Genomic DNA, 18,679 nt, shown 5'->3' with positions numbered 1-18,679 from the left:
GGAAGGATTGGTGAAGATGATGAAGAAGATGAAGAACAATGGTGATGGTTGGTGGTTAGGATTTTTTGTGTCTTATTTAGTTGAACTTTTAGTAAATTTGTTATTTTAATTTGATTTAATAATTTTTCAGCTTAAAAAAAGGAAATAGATAACATCTATTAAATTTTTTTAACAGAAGGACTAATATGAATGACGTTTGTCACATTCAAGGACCGCGAGATGAATAAAATTTATTCAGGGACGAATGTGAAGTCGGTGGACACTTTCAAGGACTAAAGTGACCATTTACCCAGTGACGTTTGCTCTTCTGTATAAGAAAAATAAATCCTTTTTTTTTCTTAATGAATTGCTCTCATGATTTTAACTCGAATGTGGTGAAAATTAAAAGTATTAAATCCTTTAAAAAGCTATTGTACTACAAACATGTATGGGTTATTACTTATTAATATCTACAATATTATTGTTGTCCCCTCTCCCAGAATTTCTTCCTCTGGCCTCATGTTGATTGGCTGCGTTTTGTGATAACCCACACTCGCAGCGCGGCGTTCCTCTCCCATGTTTGGTGGATTTGGCGCTGGCGTAATCACAGAGCTTTCGACCAGCAACCTGCTTGGAACTTGCATCAGGTTCAACGTGCTATTTCCGGTTCTCTCCTAGATTTACAGGTCCTCCAAACCACTTCTGCGGTTTTGCAACATACTGGCATCCCCTCTTCTTGGCTTCCTCCTCCAGCGTCGTGGATTAAGCTCAACATTGATGGTAGTTTCCTTCCGGCCTCCTCCTTGTGCTCTGCCGGTGGTGTCGTTAGGGATCCATCCGGTGCGTGGCTGGTTGGTTTCATGTCCAAGGATGGCATTGACGATCCTCTCTTCGCGGAACTCACGGCTATTAACCATGGTCTTTCTCTTTGCTGGCATAGAGGGTTCCACAAGGTCCTCTGTGAGTCGGATTGTGGTAAAGCTGTCACTACTATTCAGAATCGAGGTCTTGGTGCGCTTCCTATTTACTCCTTTGTCATTAGCTGCAACCTTGCAGCTCCTTCGCCTGGACTGGGAGGTCTCCCTGCTTTTGGTCCCCCGCAACTACAATTAGGTGGCGGACAAGCTAGCTAAGCTGGCTCATGGCTCCCAGTGCTCCTTTACCTGCATTGATACCCCTCCCCCGGCGGTGCTCTCCCTTTTAGCCTCTAATAGAGGAATTAGCTAGTTTGTTTTTGTTTGTTTGTTTTGTTGTTTCTTATATTTCCTTAGCACCAAAAAAAACAATATTATTGTTGTGAAATCCATCAGCCGATAATATTTTTTGTGCAGAATAGCAGGGGGTTGAGAAAGCACATAATATGATCTGCGTGTGACTGTGTTTTGGGTTGTAAGGCCTTGTCATTTTTTTTTGTCAATAAGGCCTTGTCTTTGTGCGTTCTCTTTTTACGACCACTGTTTTATTAGCTGCTGGGCTATCTCTCTTTCTTTGGGTTGAGTCCCTTTAATGAAGGATGTTTGAACTTGGACAAAAGAAAATAGTACGTAGTGTTAAGAATGTTTTTTTTGGGTGCATTTTAATATGCTTTTATCCCATAGTCTTTGACCCAAAAAATTGCTTTAGTTTAATTTCATTAAAGCTCTAAAACAACCTTTGTCAAAAAAAAAACCCTTCAAACAACCTTTTTCGGGGTCCTCTTATCTACTATGTTAGGGCACTTCTTCTCATTATTTTGAGCCACCACATCCGCTGAGGAGGTTCCTTTCCCCACGATCGATGGGTTTCTACCATATGGTTTGGTTTTTCTACCACATCATCGGTGGTTTTGTTACCTAAATAAGGTTTTTTTTTCTCTTTTCATCCAGCTAATACCGTTCACCTACGGTTTGTCGTTGACTACCACCGTCCGCCTCTCATCTGGCTTTTGTGATCTCAACCCGGACACTATATGAAACCTAAGTTCACCTATGTTCGTACGGACCATAAGGCCAAATAGGTACCGGGAAAAAAAATTATTTTGTAAACTTTTGTTTTTTAGAAAATGTAGTCCATCTAGCCCAGTCCCACGGTTCAGTGGTTTGCCAGATTTTGTTTTTAGGAAAGCCGAAAAGGTTAGCCCAAGAAAAGTAATGAATAAGACTGTTTTTTTTATTTTTGAAAAATGAATAAGATTGTTGCTATTTAATATTTTGGTGATGACATGAACAAATATGAAGCAATTTTGGTGATGACATGAACGAATATGAAGCAATTTAGGTAAAATTCGAAATAGATATTTAACACACTCTAAAAATAATGCTTATTTCTTACATAGTGGACCTCCAAAACACCAATTTTTTTTGCTTATATTGTGGATTTGAGGGAGTAGCATGTCACTTGGTAGGTAGCTTTGGTCTTGACTTCTATCCCTTGAGGAGCAAATATGAGAGCTTCTGTTGTGACAACGTTGTACTTTGAGCTTTGTCAAATCACGTGCTCTTCTTCACTTGAAACTTCTTCTCCAAATTTGTCTAAGACCTTTATGTGTTTCACAATCGGCACTCGTTCTTCAGACGGTCTTATTTTGTTAGACGATCTTGATCAATCGTTTATGTAGATCGTTTAGACTTCAACGACACTTCGTAGGCGTAGACGATAGATACAAGTATTTCTGAAAAATGAAAGTTTTAGTACACCACCTATGCCCTTAAAATTGTTATCGTACAAAACATGGTGAACGATATGACTGAACATTTGAACTTAACAGTGAGTTCATTCCTAGGACCGTGATTCCATGAAAGGGTGTTACTAGTCCTTTACGAGGAATGTGACTAGTCGTCGCGAACGTTTTATCCCCTGGGCAAGGCTACTACTAGCTAGTCCATTCCTAGAATATAGTCCCCCGGTGCGGCCGTTGACTACGTCAATGGAAAAGGGCTTTAGTGTCTCATGAGTTGTTTCCTACTTGACGATTTCGGGAGGAGTAGTAACAACTGCGGGTAGACGCACTTTCCCCACTTTGTCGACGACAACTTAAAGTGAGACCTTTAAAATCTCTCATGTCTTTGGAGGTTGATGCATTGGACACCATCTGAAACATGCATATTTTCATCTAAACCTTGGTGGATGAAAGTAAGTGCTTGTTGATCCTTCTTCTTCATCTTCAACAAATTCTCATTCTCATTCGGTGACAAAATAACATCATTTTCAGGTTGCGTTGCGTATAACATTTCCCCACCACCTCCCAAACATCTTGAGAACATAACAACGCGTTTATGTAACCGTACCAACTGTCCAACTGTCATAATTCCATTTGATAAGCGGGAGAATTGGAATATACTCAAGCCATTCCTTGCCATCTCTCAACCCACCAAGTATTTCTCTTCACTCACTTAGTGTTGCTCTTCCCTCTCAGCACCTAAGCTCTGATGGCTTTATTGGAAAATAAAATATAGAAAAAATGATAATTCTACTATTTATCACACCTATTACATGAAATGAATATGTATTTATAATAGAGTAACCTATAACCACTATATAACTACTTAAGTAAAATATTAAATAGATATAATCCTAGTAACTCATAACATTTTATCTTTTGTAATATCCAACACTATTTATTTTCTAATTAGAACTAATAACTTATGTCTAACCTTCACTTCTTAAAGTCATAAAGCGACTAAGTCCACTTGAAGATATATATTTTGGTTGAGGCTTGTGAATCGAGGCCTTGATGAAGCCTTGACCTTTCCAACGACTGGATCAGATTTGCAGTTAACGCTTGTTACGTACCCTTCTGACGTACGTAGTTATGTTCTGATTTGACATTGGCTAAAAGTGAGTACAAAATACAATTAACTTCTGTATTGTGCCTCTTTCAACATGCGAGACAGAGAGATTTGATTTGACCTTTGAACCTTGGCCCGCTTCATCTGTTAATATACTCCAGTGTCTTTACTGAACCTGTATTAAATGTCACTGTTCCTCCTAGTCGTTCGAGTACTTTCAGCTAGGAGCCTAGGACATTGAGACATATCACAGACGAAATAACATCTTTAATTAATTTGCATCGGACGAAACCTCTTTTATCGGTGGTAACAAACAAAGCAAGAGCCAGAGCAAATTTCTCCGAGTCCCTCTCTCTCTTTCTCAAGAGTTTCTTTGCCTTCAAGAGCCAGAGCAACCACCATGGAAAGGAAGGTCTGTGCTATTTCCTTTCATTTCTTTTCATCCAATAAAAAAATGTGTCATTATATTGCATGATTCATTTCACTTTACACTGAAACGTGGTTTTTTGCGTTAATGTGTGACTTAATTTCTGCAGCACAAATTCAAGCCAACTTTACCTAAAAGGAAGCTTGGTTCGACTTCGAGTGCTGCTGCTCCTACTCCCACTCCCACTGTAACCTCTTCTTATTTCTTCTTTGGTGATATTTTTAAATTAGCCACTTTTATTTTAATTAATCTCTTAGTCATGACTTAATTAGCATTTACAGAATTCTTGCATGGCTTCTTCTTCTTGTTATTACGGTGTAATTACGTTTGATCCTTTGTCATTTGTGAAGTTCCCAATATTAATTGGAATTTAACACGGTATTGAACTTACAAAATGTTTTGTTCATATTCTTCCTCTTACACTTATCAAAGAAAGATAAGAACGGAAATTAAAAGAGAAAATTGAGAGGATGCATGGCAGACAATGTAATAGGAAAAGAAAAAATAAATAAATGAGAAAATATATGAAAATAAAATGATAAAGAAAATACATATAGTAATGACGCTGCTTTTGCTTTTTCTTTCCCTTATGGCTAAAGTGACAATTATTTAATTTGCTGTTTATTATCTATATTGCAGGAACAAACTCAAACTGAATCTATATTGCAGGAACAAATTCAAACTGACGAGGAATCAACTGAATCTTATGACGACGAGGAATCAACTGAATCTGTTGACGACCTCCTCGTCGATCCTCTAGCAGGTAATTTTTCATTTTTTTTATGGAAATACCACGTGAGCATTTTGATTGTGATGAGTATATATATGGGCAAAATTGGGTTGTATACCTGTTTCAATAATATATTTCTTGAACACGTAACTCCTCAACTTTTTTTTTTACAAGAGGAAAAGTGGGTCACTCCTCAACTAGTTGACGGTGTTAAAGTAATAGTGATTATTTATTTTGGATAATTTATATAAATATATTTTTCAAATACACTGATGCATATAAATTGAGATACTTTTTTAGCAAGAAGAAATGTTTTTTCAATTATATATATATATATATATATATATATTTGTTTAACTCTAATGCAAGGTTAGTGTAAACACAACATATATTCAAAAGTAGTTATATTTATTATTTATTTTAACTAAATTAAAAACTTATTTTATAATGCAGTGACCAATAATTGGATGTAGGTGTAAAAAACACATTTTTAAATTTCTAGAGATCGGTGTTTTTTTATTGAAAATCATAAGCTTAATGATGATAATACTTTTCATGTTTTATTTTAGTTTAATTTTTATGTACGGACGACGTAATTTTTTCCACATACATCAAAATTAAGTCTTTCTAGATTTCGTAATAAAAATTTTTAAATTAAATTTTAATCATGACATGGTGAATTGATAAATTTTAATTAAATGATTGTGTAAAGCTTTTATGCGGTGTAGTAATTAATTAAACTCACCCTTTATTATACATGGTGAAAGGTTTAAAGTTAGGCGAGGAGATATACCCAGAGATATACCCAGCGTGGTCAGACGAGGAAGATTGGAAGATTGAAGATGAAGAAGAAGTGCTACCTGCAACCCGACTCGGGTTAACGGTACTTAGTTTCCTGAATGCCTTCTTTTTTCTATTTTTATTGTTGAATGTCTTCTAAATATATGTTCTTAATTATTATGCTGTTATATATAACACCTAAAAATTTTAACAGGAGAGCAGTGAGGAACCTAAGCTGCTTTTATTTAAGTTTCCTTCATCTCTACCAATTAAGAAGGAAAATCTGAAAGGGAAAGAGAAAAGAGGGTATCTCTCCAAGATTGAAGCAGTGGATTTGAATGATTTACCAAGTGGAAAAATGGGTAAGCTGCAGTTGCGTGAAAACGGAGATGTAAAATTGAATCTCGGATCAACAGTTTTGGATGTAAGTACTTGTTGTTTTAAAATTGTCAATTATTACATTTAATTATTACATATATAATATGATTTTATTTCCCACAGGTCACTGCTGGTATGGATTGTATGTTCCCTCAAGATTTGGCAGCAATGAAGATTGGTGAAAAAGAGTGCCTAAATGTAAGCCACCAAATTGGCCGGAGGGCAGCTATTGTCACGATTGAAGATGATCCTCAAGAGTGAGGATTAAGTCTCCTGAATCATGATATTTCACTTCTTAGGGACATCTTAAACCATGAACTCTAATTATATGTACTGTTTCTATTCGTATGTGTACTATTCTGGATTAACCTTAGCGCACGATGATTTTCTCTTTTTATGGAGTGAGGACTAAGTCACCTGAATCATGGGATTTCACTTCTTAGGGAGTTAAACCATGAACTCTAATGATATGTACTGTTTCTATTCCTATATGTACTATTCTGGATTAACCTTGTCGCACATCTCACAGGAATATTTAGAATCCGTTCCAGAATGTGTTTCATCACATCTCAAAACATGTTTTATTGGTTCTATTTTAAACCTTGAAGATGATTTCCGGTTTGCTGCATATATTATGAAGAATGCAAAGGTTTTACAAACCATGACTATGTGCTCTTGCCCGGCTCAATAATAATACTTCTAGATGGTGGCGTTGTTGGTCTAATTCAGGAGAGTATCGCAATATTCTCTAAATAATGCAAGCTCAATTGTTGGGGTTAGATGGATTTTTCTTCTTTCATTAATTGATGATGGTGGAGGACACCAATTGATGTAGGTGTTTGGAATTTTCAAGTGTGAGTAAGTCTCACATTGGAAGCTAAGGATAAGTTCGAGTGGTTTATAAGTGTGAGGACCCATACACCCATAGCCTTAAGGTTTTGGGTGAAAGATGTGGTGTCTGGTCCACTTATAATTTGCTCTTTAAAGCTCAATGTGGAGTTTCAAACCATCTCCTTTGTTTGGGTCTTTCTTTGGCCCAACTCTGGTATCAGAGTAGACGGTTGTTTGACCAATGGGTGATGTGATTGAGAGATTCACAGTTGAGGGGGAGATTGTTCGGAATTTTCAAGTGTGAGTAAGTCCCACTTATGACTTGCTCTTTAAAGCCCAATGTGAAATTTTATCCCCGTAAGACATTATGCGACCATATTTGGATGCATGATGCGGCTGAAAATGAATGGCTCAAGAAAGCCACTAGGGGTGTGAGCTCTGTTCTGAGTTTGAAAAAGTTAATAATTGACTTTACCACAGCGTAATACTACATGCATATAAATTGATTCTTGCTCTTTAAAAGGTCTACAATATTGAATATCCTATCAAACACCACATCAGTTCTTTTATTTTCCTTTGTAGTTTTATTATCATCGAACTTAGTCTAAATGAGATGCATGGTTGTAGCTGAAAATGAAGAACCACAAGTAGGGATGAAAGTGGACAGAAGTTTAATTCGAAGATTGTTTCTTGCTTATTTAACCATGTGTGTTAGGTGGGGCATTTAAGATGAATGGTTTCCCTTACATAGAAGAAATTTGCTTGCACTGCTTGCGTATATGATTAATGATATCACTTGAAGCATTGATAAAAATACAACCATTGATCTTGATCAAACGAAAATTTGACACTGGTTGTAGAGATGAGGTCCTAATTTGCAGTCTTGCAAAATCCAACTTGAAAAGTTTCTAGTTCTCTCATCAACAGAAATCAAACTACCAACTGGTGCCACAATTTTAATTTTGAAGTATTCTTCCTATCCAAGGACACACTACCACATCTGATCCATCAAGTATGTATCCTGATTTAGTTATTTTTTATTTTTAGTTTCAAGATTTGAAATTAACAATCTTTGTGATTTTATTTTAATATATAATAAAGTATTTACCTTGAAGAAGAATACTTTCAAAAAAAAAACCTTGAAGAAGAATAACTAAAACATGAACACATTTCATTTAATCACAATCTGTGCCAGAGGTGGGCTGCTAAATAAGTTAGCTTAAAAAGGTTATTCCTTATAAAAAAAATCATCTCTTTTGTGACTCAGAAGTATTGGTATTGGGCAAGCTGACTTTTAGCATAACATCTTCTTGGGATGAATTTGCAGGTCTTTGACTCATCAAACTGACTTTTAGCATAACATCTTGCGGCAAGTAAAAGCGAAAAAAGTAATTTGCAGGTCTTTTCAGAATCTGCTATCTCTGCATGCATTCCTCAAAGCCAAGTATTTTGCAGCCTTTATTTCTTCCTTGTGTTGATTTTCCACTTGAACCATGGAAGCTGCCTATGTCGTCTCAAACAAATCTTCAGATTCCTTGATTTTTCCAGTTAGATGCAAACTCCTCAACTGTCAGTATCATTTGAATCTTAAACTGAGACTTCTACCTTTTTCATGTGAGACAACATTCTCAATGGCTTTTTGCTCTACCGCTTTTGCTTTTACAGCTTGTTTGCAAGAAAAGCTCTAGCTTCTGCTCCATTTTTTCTTCTTCAATTTTTTCCTCAAGCGAAGCCCAGGGAGGTTTCTTCTTCAAAAACTTGTTGTAGTGTCTCTGCAGTTTCACAAAGAGAGAGAAAGAAGTTCAGAAGTTCAGCAAATAAAAAAAAACCCAATGGTGAGAACTATATTATTGAACTAATCCACCATGAGCAAGCTCCACCTGTAGAGATACAAATTTAAACAATATCAGCAATTCATTGAAGCTATCTTGTTTTCTCCCCAACTTTTGGTAGGAGTAATTGCAGTTGTTAGAATAATAAAAATTGTAATTGTAAGATATAACCAACCCGTAAATGGTGACCATCAAAATCATAACCATCGCGCCCACAAATTGCATCATCATCTTGAGTGTCTTCAAACTACAATACAGTGCCCTCAATTAGGATAAACCAAAATATAAAGAAATAGACAGAAATTCATATCAAACTATCTAGATGCAGACTCACCTCTACAAACGCATAGCCAGGAGGCCTTGGCGGAACCTTTAGGTCAATATGAGTTATTTTTTCATACTACAAATACAAAGTGAAATTTATAAGCATATGACAATCAGCTGAAAATCAAGAAAGAGCGTAGAAAAACCCAATATAACATGAAAAAGATGGTCAACCAATGAATTGGCTAGGCAAAGGAACAGTGGGCATATAATTTAGATCGTGCATGAGTATTGACACAAATAATCTAAAAAATTATAACTTAAAAAGATGCACAACTCATATAGAGTGGAAGTAGTAACTTTAAGAGAAAACAAATTTTCCTTACAAATAAACTTTTGCTCTCAAATCTAATTCTGGTCCTACAACTTCCAAGTAAAGGTTATCCAATGCATTCAATGATGGGGAAATTCAACCATGAATAAATCAAATAAACTTACTGCATTCTTGAGAGCACCAAGTTCAACCAGGGCAATTAAAGTCCCAAATGGAACACATTTGAATAACCCTACTTTCCTCACCCACATCCATTGAGTCGTGCTAAAAACCATCTAATCCACACGCCTATAGGTCCAACCATGCAAGCAATCCATAATTGAGCAGCACTGCCACCATGCTTGAACTTAGCCTTTACTAATGCACAAATGACACACCATAAATTAGCCAAGATCAGAAAATCACCTTAATAGTCAACTGACAGAGGTGGCTGTCTACCTTGCTGTTGATTTTGGAGCTACCACTTCCTGAATTCATATGCAGCGTGTTAAGAAGCCCATTGCATGCCCTCAGAGAGTGGTTTGTCGTGCTAGGTCACTAACATATCCTTTGTCTCCATTTGACCCCAAGAATGGATTGGATCGAAACGACTTTCCAGTTGAACTCCTTTGTGTCTATGAATTTCTAACTGCGCGAAATCTCAGTAGCCAATTTTCCATTTTTCATTATGAATTCCAAATATGATGGAAAAGGAAACAATAGAAAAACCTGATAATTTCCAATTATAAAAAATATATTCAACTTACCAATTAATAGAAGAAGAAAAAAATGTGAAAATTGGAAAAAATGACTGGAACAACTATAGCCCTATAACTATGAAACATTCTTAATAAATGCACTTATTTACCTATAAGAAAGCCAAGTGCAGAGAAGACCCCACTGCAGCATTTTTCTGATTCCAATCACTGAAGGTTGTAAAGTTCCATATATAACCAGTCGTTATTACTATAGCTAGATGCTCTGACACATGAGATATGTGTCCTTTGAATACAACACTAAACCATCGGAGTTTCCCCTCTTCTTCTTTCTTCTCTATCTCATTTCTCCTTGTAAAAGAATTCTCTCATGAGTCTTTTTCGTCCTATTAAAAGGTAAACTGCAATAAACCACACTATATAGATCCAAGTCGTCACATATATCTTTTTAAAATCTATATTTGGGAATATAAGCTACACTTAACTTAATAATGCTAATGGTACTTGGGTGATGAAGAAGTTAAAAGATCAATTAATAACTATACAAGAAGAAGAAGAAAATAATATTGATGAAAGATCTTTTAAGATGGAGAGTAACATCAAGCCACATAAAACATATTGCCTTGGAAAAGTTAAGGGAGTGAATAAAAACAGAAAACTTAGTCTCACACGGAACAAAACCATATCCTTTACCATCAAGCAAGCATTTTAATGGTTATATTCTCTTAAGTTGATATCCATATAATCAAAACTCCAAAAATTAATGGAAACTAAATTTCATGGGGATTGGAAGTTAAGTTAAATGTGATGTGATGTCAATTTAATGGTACCTGCGTACTTGGCAGTTATAGGAGATCCCATGTCTATAGCAGATGCAGCCGGAAGCAATGTGCTAGTGCTGGCTTCTTCAACTCTGCCACTGCCTAGTGCCTCCCCTTGGTGACCAGTGCTTTCCCTATGATTTCCCGAATCGCCATTGTTCTCCTATCCAAAAGCTGAAACCCAAACAAATAAGAAATTCAAGCTGAGAACATGGGTGAAAAGAAAAGAGAGTCCCAAAAGTAAACTTGCTATTAATATTATGAAACCCAGACGAAAAAACACCCCCTTGATAGTTTAGAGCTGAAAAAAATATCCACAAATAAATCACCAATAGGTTATTTTCCCCAAAAACTAAGCTACATTTCTGTATCTTTTGAACCAGAATTCAACATAATAACATCTCCACGTACATATCTTACTCAACCAGTACAAAAAATTTACATCAGAAATTACAATCACATGTTAAACTGCAAATGTCATTTTTATCTACATCTTTACCTATAAGTTATAAGGTTGCGCTTGTAGATGAACAAAATATTATAGGATAGCGGCATGGTTAAATTCCTTCATACTTGATGCTGAATAAGTTTCATTTCTAGAAGAAAAGTGTCAGCAGTTGGCTGCAATGGACATATATAGCACACATCAAGTTATCAAAACATGAAGAATAAGTTATATAACGCACCGATGATAGTTATAAACCCACTTATCAGTTATGAATTATGACCATAGCATGGCCTGCTGACATTCTGCTAGAGTAAAATAAAAGAAGAAAAAAGGTACATAGAAAATAGCACTTTGTAAATAATCTGAATGTATCAACCTGCATACTGAAGTTTGTCATGTTGGCCCACCACCAAAACCCAAATCACCACAAATGCATTCACTATGTACATCAAAGTCTAGTTAGGGATGAAGAAAAGCAATTTCTTTGCTGCATTTTCTATCTTGTGGAGGAAGAACTCTAACCCAAGAAAACCACAGCAAAAAAAAAAAAAACTGATCAGACAATCCTATTCCAACCACGAACACCACACACACTCCTCCACATCAAGAAGCTAGATATGAGAGCCACCTCCACCAAATTGTTTTTTAATCACACAGACTTTTCAACCATTAATTGCAGTAATACAGGAATGCTTATGACATTTGCAATCTCATATCATATAGGAACTGCACTACCCGAAAGTATTGAAGGAATAGCCCAGCTAAAGTTGGGAAGACGAATAGGTGTTTTGAGACTTGAGCGAGCAGAAGAGAGTCACGTGAAATTGTACATTGGGAGTTTAAATCAGAACTGTTTATCTTAATCCAATGGCTATCATTTATTGCTCTCGTCTCTCACAATAAAACACTCCTCTCACTTGATATGCCCTCGTTTTAACTGTTTTCTTATAATTATAATTATTATACAATAACGTTGTTATTGTTAGATTATGCTGCAACACTCGAAATACGCCAATGATCAATATATATATATATATATATATATATATGAATGTGGAATTTGATTGAGCAAATGTAACTTTAAGAAGCTCATTTAATTCAATTAGTTTTAAAACAGATGCAATAGAACAAATAAGACCATACGTAAAAATAAGTACAATAAACACTTCAAAGGCATAATCAACATGAATGACATTGCTGCCTATATGTTACTTAAAACACATCCTCATTTTCAAGTGCTTATAAATCTATCATACGAGATTACATGCTCCTAACTTTTCAAATCATTAAATGTATTCCAATTAATGATCATTTGTGATTTTATCATGGAATGAAAAACTTAGGTCAACTGTTATTCTATTCCATTGCAATACCAAATTTCAAATAATGATTTATAAATGAGGTATAAAACAAATAAATATCACACATGTCTTTACTAGTTAACTGTGAACACATTGCTTGGTTTCGACTCAAAAGTATGACCATAAAGATTAATGGTAAGTTTTGTGTGATTGGAAAACCTTAGCTGAACAAATATAAAATTAAAGAGCTGGTAGAATTCAAATAATTTTCATACAGATAAGGAAGAGGCAGAGGTGGGAGAATTAAAAATCTTTATGAACCGAGTTAATCTTGATATTTTGCAGAAATAAAATAAAACTGGAATGGTGCTATGGCCTAAATCTTTTTCAGTTACAAATTCCATGATCAGAAAAGGAAAATAGATTAAGTAAGGTATCAAAGACTACTACATTATCAATTCTGCATCAACTTGGTATCAGATTGTTGCTAGCTTAACTAAATAAAATTTTAATAAAATGCACAAGCACAAGTCTAAAATATAAGACCACATACATACTATAACACTTGTGTTTACCTTCTCAATCTGTGACAACATGTCCAACATTAGCTCATCCGTTGGAGAACCTGATGACCCGGGTTTATATGATGTTTTTAGGGTTTTTACTTGTAGGTTTTGAGTCTTTTTCTTGTGTCACATGTAGTGTTTCATGCATTCTCATGCATTTTTATCTTTTCTTGAGTCTTTGTTTTGTTTTGGTAATTTTGTAGTTTTATAGGGAGTTTTCTTGCATTTTAAGTTAAGTTTAGGACTTGCATGATTTTCTTTTGTTTTATGAAGGACCTCTTGTGCTAATGAGCTCTTTGAGCTTCTAGATTCTTCCTTGACTTGTTGGTTAGGTTTGGAGAGCAGAAACTGAAGGAGGAAGAAGGCCAAGAAGCATGGAATTGATGGAGAACTTAAAGAGGATTGAAAAGAGGAGTTTCAGAAGCCAAAAAGTCCTTTTCAGGCGAGCTTAAGCGCCTACGCGCTGGGAATGGGCGCCTAGGCGCCAATTAGCTCCAGAGAGCATGTTTTCAGGATGGAATTGGCGCTCAGGCGCTCTGAATTGGCGCCTGAGCGCCCAGAACAGCTCAGCCTCGATAATTTTGCCTATAAATAGGATTTTAGTCATTTTCTTTTGTAATCTTGGATACTTTGTAAAATTCAGAGGTAGAGGATCATCTAGGAGAGTGAGAGAGGGCTTCCAAGCTTGTAATTCAGGTTCTTAGCCAAGCATGGCTCTTGCCTAATCTCAAGCTTGTAAAATTCTTTGCTTTGGATTTCTTTGTAAGACTTTTTATATTTGAGTTATAATCTTAAGTTCTTTCCCACATGTTCTCCTTCTTCCCTTGAATCTCATTTTCTGAACATCAATCTAAGCTTGTATGCATGCTTGCTTTTTGCTTTTCTATAATCAGAACGGAAGTTTGTTATAGATTAGGGAACTGATTTGGGATTACCCCTTCTATACTTGCTACTAGGAATAGAGGAAGGGTCGGGGTTTGATGGCCTGAATTTGCATGATCTAAAACCTCATATAAATGACTAAGTACACAAGGAATTGGGCTTAGCTTTTAGTATGAGAGAATTGCTTATGTGAGGAATCAATAAGTGAGTAACTAGGCTATATCATCAAGGAAAGATCCATGAGAACATGTGCTTAGAATGATGTACTTGAATTGACTAGTTGAACAAGAACCCAAAGCATGTTATTTTCTGAATTGTCTTTTTATTTTTCCTTTTTCTTATTACTACTTCAACATATCTCTTATTCAATAATACAAACCTTCATACTCAAAGCTTAAACTGAATTTAGTCACTCACAATCCCTGTGGTTCGATATTTAAAACCGGGTGGATTCGTACACTTGCGAATTGACCAACAGAACCCATTTCTCCATCATTGATTTAGAAAGCATTAATCTTATAGTCTGTACTACGCAGCTTTTTCTCAGTTACAAAAGGCTCTGCAATGAAACAGTCCAAAGCTTCAGCAGAAAAATTTAACATATTAAAACATGCCAAATTAATATTATGAAAGAACCAAGTTATCCAAGGTGAAAAGGCCAACAGATCTATAAATTCCATCTACCACCAGTGTTTGTCTGCATAAATCAGCTTTTCAGCTAAGAACTCTCTCTGCAAAGTTTTGTTTATAGATTTCTTCTCAATACAAAATAAGATAATCTAAAAACACAATGGGTGGAAGTGATACTTATAAATTAAATAATATGGTTCAACAGTGATTTAAGATACCCCTAAATTTTTCTATTTTTCAAATATTATAAAGGAAAAGACATCATTTACTCCTGTTTTAGTTATTTTCCACAACTATATATGTTCTAAGGGCATGGTAAAAATTATAGGCCACTTAAAAGAACAAGCAGATTAAATGCAGGAGGCAGCAGATAATTAGCATTCCTCTCTCTTGGTTATGCATTATATTTGAATAAAAGACACATCATGGTCCGAGGCTTAAGTAGAGAACACACTGCACCTTCTGTAGAACACGCTTATACTCCACAAGGTTATTGTATGAGCGTTGCAATTTTTCACCATTTGCATTCATCTCAGTTAACTCTGACTCGATATCTGAAAGTTTTACCTATTACAAGGCGAACAGATGTCAGCTCGTAAAGTAAATTAAAAGAAAGGAGAAAACAACTTTGTCAAAAAACATATTCACATACCTCAAGGTTATGAATGTTCACATCAACTTGTGTTGTAGACAGTTTTGGTGAAACACCTGCCTTCAACATTTGTTCCTTGAAAAATCGCAATTCGCGAGCAATCTTTCAACATCTTTTTATCTTCAAAAGGACCGATATTGATCCCCCAAAAGCAAGTCAGTATTTTATATTTAAAAAATAATCAAAACAAAGAGAAGGAAACACAATGAGCTAGGAGGACAACAAATCCTACTTAATTGAAGAGGAAAACACAAAATGGGAAATATAAGAGCATAATGGAGAAAAAAGCTGCCCAATCCAATCACATCACATGTCTGTTAAGGGAACCTCCTTTAAAACATCATATACTTCACACCACATAGATGCCACCCACTCTTCGGCTAAATCAACTTTGTGCCAAAAAACTTCCTTAAAGACAGCTTATGCTCTGAACATACAATTAGTAAATGCAGCAAAAGTTAAAATTTAAATTTGTGCATGAATGTAAGAACTGAAGGTCACACAAGTATAGATATAAAACAAAAACAGGACAAAGATATAACCTTTGCATCAATTAGGATGAGATGAATAGGATATGGTCTTGAGGAATGGCAGGGGACATACACTGCTTCACGATGTGGGAGTATTTAATTATAGAGATGGAAAATGGAAAAACCAATTACTCTATAATTTAAATTTTAATAGGGTAGCTATTTGAATGATGAATTAAGTATGTCATCTTATTGGAAACTTGAAGATTGGTGTCAAAGAAGCTAACTTGTTGCTACACAATTGGCTCCATTACAATGCTCGACTGACATGATCCAGCTCATGGATGACGAAATCTGTCTGTCATGATCTTGCCTTCTCACTCTGATACAATCTTCCATCTCTTTCGGCGGTGCCAGGGAGATGAAGGAGATGACGGAGATGGTTGAGAAAGGCTGCGTTGTGTTGCCGTGTTGGATGGGTTGGAAGCGAGACGACGGAATGCAAGAGAAGAAGTTGGAAGAAGGTTGATCATGTGAGATGACGGAGATGATTCAGAAAGACTGAGGCACTGAGCTGTGTTGCCGTGTTGGTACTGGACTTGGGCTAAAGCCCATTAAAATAATAAGGCAAAAACGAAACCAAAAGAAAAAATATGAGTTGAGTGATTCTTTAAACAAAGGAATTCGAGAGGTAATACACTCTCACATGCATGCAAAGATTTTAAAAATCTTTTCACATATAAAATAGTATAAGCCTTAAGTCTCTGTTTTTGTGTCGCTGTCTCACCTAGGTCCCTCCCTGAAAAAATTATTGGAAAATGTTCTCATGTTTGAAAATCATATGGAGCGGATCCTCGCCGGAGCCTGACGAGTGCTTAAATGGCAAGCTGACCGTGTTAAGTCAACTGATGTGGAATAACTAAAATTTTAAAATTTTAAAAAAATTAAACCTCAAATTTATTAAACAAAATTAACATATTCCTAATCTAATCAACTAATTTAATTTCACCCCCAAACTTATCTCAATTCCCCAAATTAACCCAAACCACCAATCATCCAAATTAGGGTTCATATCTGATTCCCCTTCTTCTTCCCCTCTCAAGCATGCAAGTGCCAGAAATGTTATTGAGCGATATTTTGGCTTGCTAAAAAAGAGAGGGGCAATTCTTAGGAGCCCATCATTTTATCCAATTAAAACACAAAACATAATCATATTAGCATGTTGTTTATTTCATAATTTTATTAGGATTGGCATGTCTTTTGATCCTGAAGAGAAAATTCCACTTATGGATGATGCAATACCTATAGGGGAGAATCCAAACAATGTAATTGGAGTAGTTGAGACAAGCAACCATTGGACTCAAGAGAGGGATAACTTGGCAACTCAAATGTTTGTAGAGTGGCAGGCTAGTAGAAATAGGGCTTGACTTTTTTTTTGATTTAATGTAATACAAAAGTGAACTTCATTTATTTTAGATTTATCTTATGCATTGACTTATTAACTGACAAATTATTGAGTATTTCATATTTATATGTTTGATTTCAATAATAAGTTAAGAGTGTTTGATTAACTTAGCTATGGAGAATGAAGCAAATGGTGATTCAAGGAAGAGTCGTACCTGGACTTTAATAGAAGAGGAGAATCTTATGAATATTTTACAAGAATTGGTTGTTGAAGGTCAAAAACAGCCAAATGACAAATTTAAAGCAAGAGCACACGAGATAGCTTCCCAAAGAATGAAGGGTGGATGGAAGGTATTGACATTACTTTTAAGCATGTGGTGAATAATATGAAACGATGGAACAAAAAATATACTGCAGTGTTTGACATGATAAATACAAGTGGATTTGGATGGGACGACTCCAAAAAATGTGTTATAGTTGATAGCCCGCAAATGTTACAACAATATTTGGCAGTATGTGTTTTTGTTTTAGTACCTGTAGTATCTTATTAATCTTATTTTCTCTTATTTATCTAACTTTCTTTATGTTTTTCCTTTTTAATTAAGCATCACCCGAGAGCTCAAAATTTTGTCAACAAACCATATCCAGAATATGAGAAGATGCAAATCATATTTGGAAAGGATCGTGTTGATGGTCACATTGTTGAGTCATTTGCTGATGCTGCAGAAGATACTCCACAAGAAAATGATTTAGGCAACGAGGTCACTCAAGAAGAGAGTGAGATTCTTATAAAAGCACCTCAATCTGTTCCTATTCCAAGACCAGCTTCAACTTCTCGAGCTTCAAGAAAACGTGCTAGAGAAAATGATAGATTAATAACATGTGTTGAAGCTTTTGCTACAAGTGTTAGCGCAGCAAATGATAACATGGCAATGGTGGCTAACAACTTTGCACGTCAAAACCGAGAGCATGACTTGGTTGCAGATGAACTTTAGAAGCTTAATTTAACACGTGATGATCGTATTGAAGCAATTATTAAGATAGCAAAATGTCCTACACTTTCAAGGTTGTTTCTCAAGATGGAAGGAGAGGACATGGATGAATTCGTCAATAAGGTGCTCAAGGATTGAAACTAGATGCTACCAAGAAAGACATATTTATCAGTTTTGGTTATGTTTTTTGGTTCAAAGATACATTGTTAGGGTGTTTTGGTTCGCCTCTTATTTAAACTTTTATTTTATTTGGATGACATTAGAAACAATATTTGTTGTTATGATATTTTGTTGATGAATAGGAATTTATCTTTGATGAATTTTTCCAGGAAAATAAGGCACTGCTGTCATTTAAAAATAGTTAGAAAATAAAGTTAGTTAACTTAGCACTTGTTAAAATTAGTTACAATATCAACAATTGATAATAACTCATAATTTTGTAAATTTTGACGTCAATTTATAATTTTATTAGTAGAATTGTTTTTGAATAAATTTC

General features: G+C 35.4%; 1 protein-coding gene, 1 long non-coding RNA gene and 1 pseudogene across 4 annotated transcripts; 2 read left to right on the top strand and 1 right to left on the bottom strand.

Annotated features, from left to right (window-relative positions):
* The first annotated feature begins 4,146 nt into the window (after positions 1–4,146).
* LOC130737225 (uncharacterized) lies at positions 4,147–6,580 on the top strand. The gene is made up of 6 exons (XM_057588982.1): positions 4,147–4,158; positions 4,283–4,360; positions 4,813–4,936; positions 5,671–5,786; positions 5,898–6,107; positions 6,185–6,580. The coding sequence occupies exons 1-6, from the start codon at positions 4,147–4,149 to the stop codon at positions 6,320–6,322; spliced, it is 678 nt and encodes a 225-aa protein (XP_057444965.1). The 3' UTR covers positions 6,323–6,580.
* Positions 6,581–8,042: 1,462 nt separating this feature from the next.
* On the bottom strand, positions 8,043–16,354 carry LOC130740741 (uncharacterized). 3 transcript variants are annotated; one of them, XR_009020258.1, is made up of 11 exons: positions 15,860–16,354; positions 15,550–15,744; positions 15,318–15,437; positions 15,125–15,232; positions 11,338–14,594; positions 10,848–11,012; positions 10,170–10,418; positions 9,728–9,950; positions 9,059–9,124; positions 8,900–8,971; positions 8,043–8,664 (listed from the first exon to the last, which is right to left on the bottom strand). It is a non-coding gene; the product is annotated as an uncharacterized LOC130740741 (long non-coding RNA). The 3 variants fall into 3 exon arrangements; XR_009020259.1 differs by lacking the exons at positions 8,043–8,664; positions 8,900–8,971; positions 9,059–9,124 and adding an exon at positions 9,527–9,651 and having other exon boundaries at positions 15,318–15,744; XR_009020257.1 differs by lacking the exons at positions 8,043–8,664; positions 8,900–8,971; positions 9,059–9,124 and adding an exon at positions 9,549–9,679 and having other exon boundaries at positions 9,761–9,950; positions 15,318–15,744.
* A 1,011-nt stretch (positions 16,355–17,365) lies between these two features.
* Positions 17,366–18,321, top strand: LOC130735834 (uncharacterized; annotated as a pseudogene).
* The last annotated feature ends 358 nt before the right edge of the window (positions 18,322–18,679 follow it).

This window comes from Lotus japonicus, chromosome 2 (genome assembly GCF_012489685.1).
Source record: "Lotus japonicus ecotype B-129 chromosome 2, LjGifu_v1.2".
NCBI classification, from domain to species: Eukaryota; Viridiplantae; Streptophyta; class Magnoliopsida; order Fabales; family Fabaceae; genus Lotus; species Lotus japonicus.
This window is presented reverse-complemented; position numbering and strand designations above follow the sequence as displayed.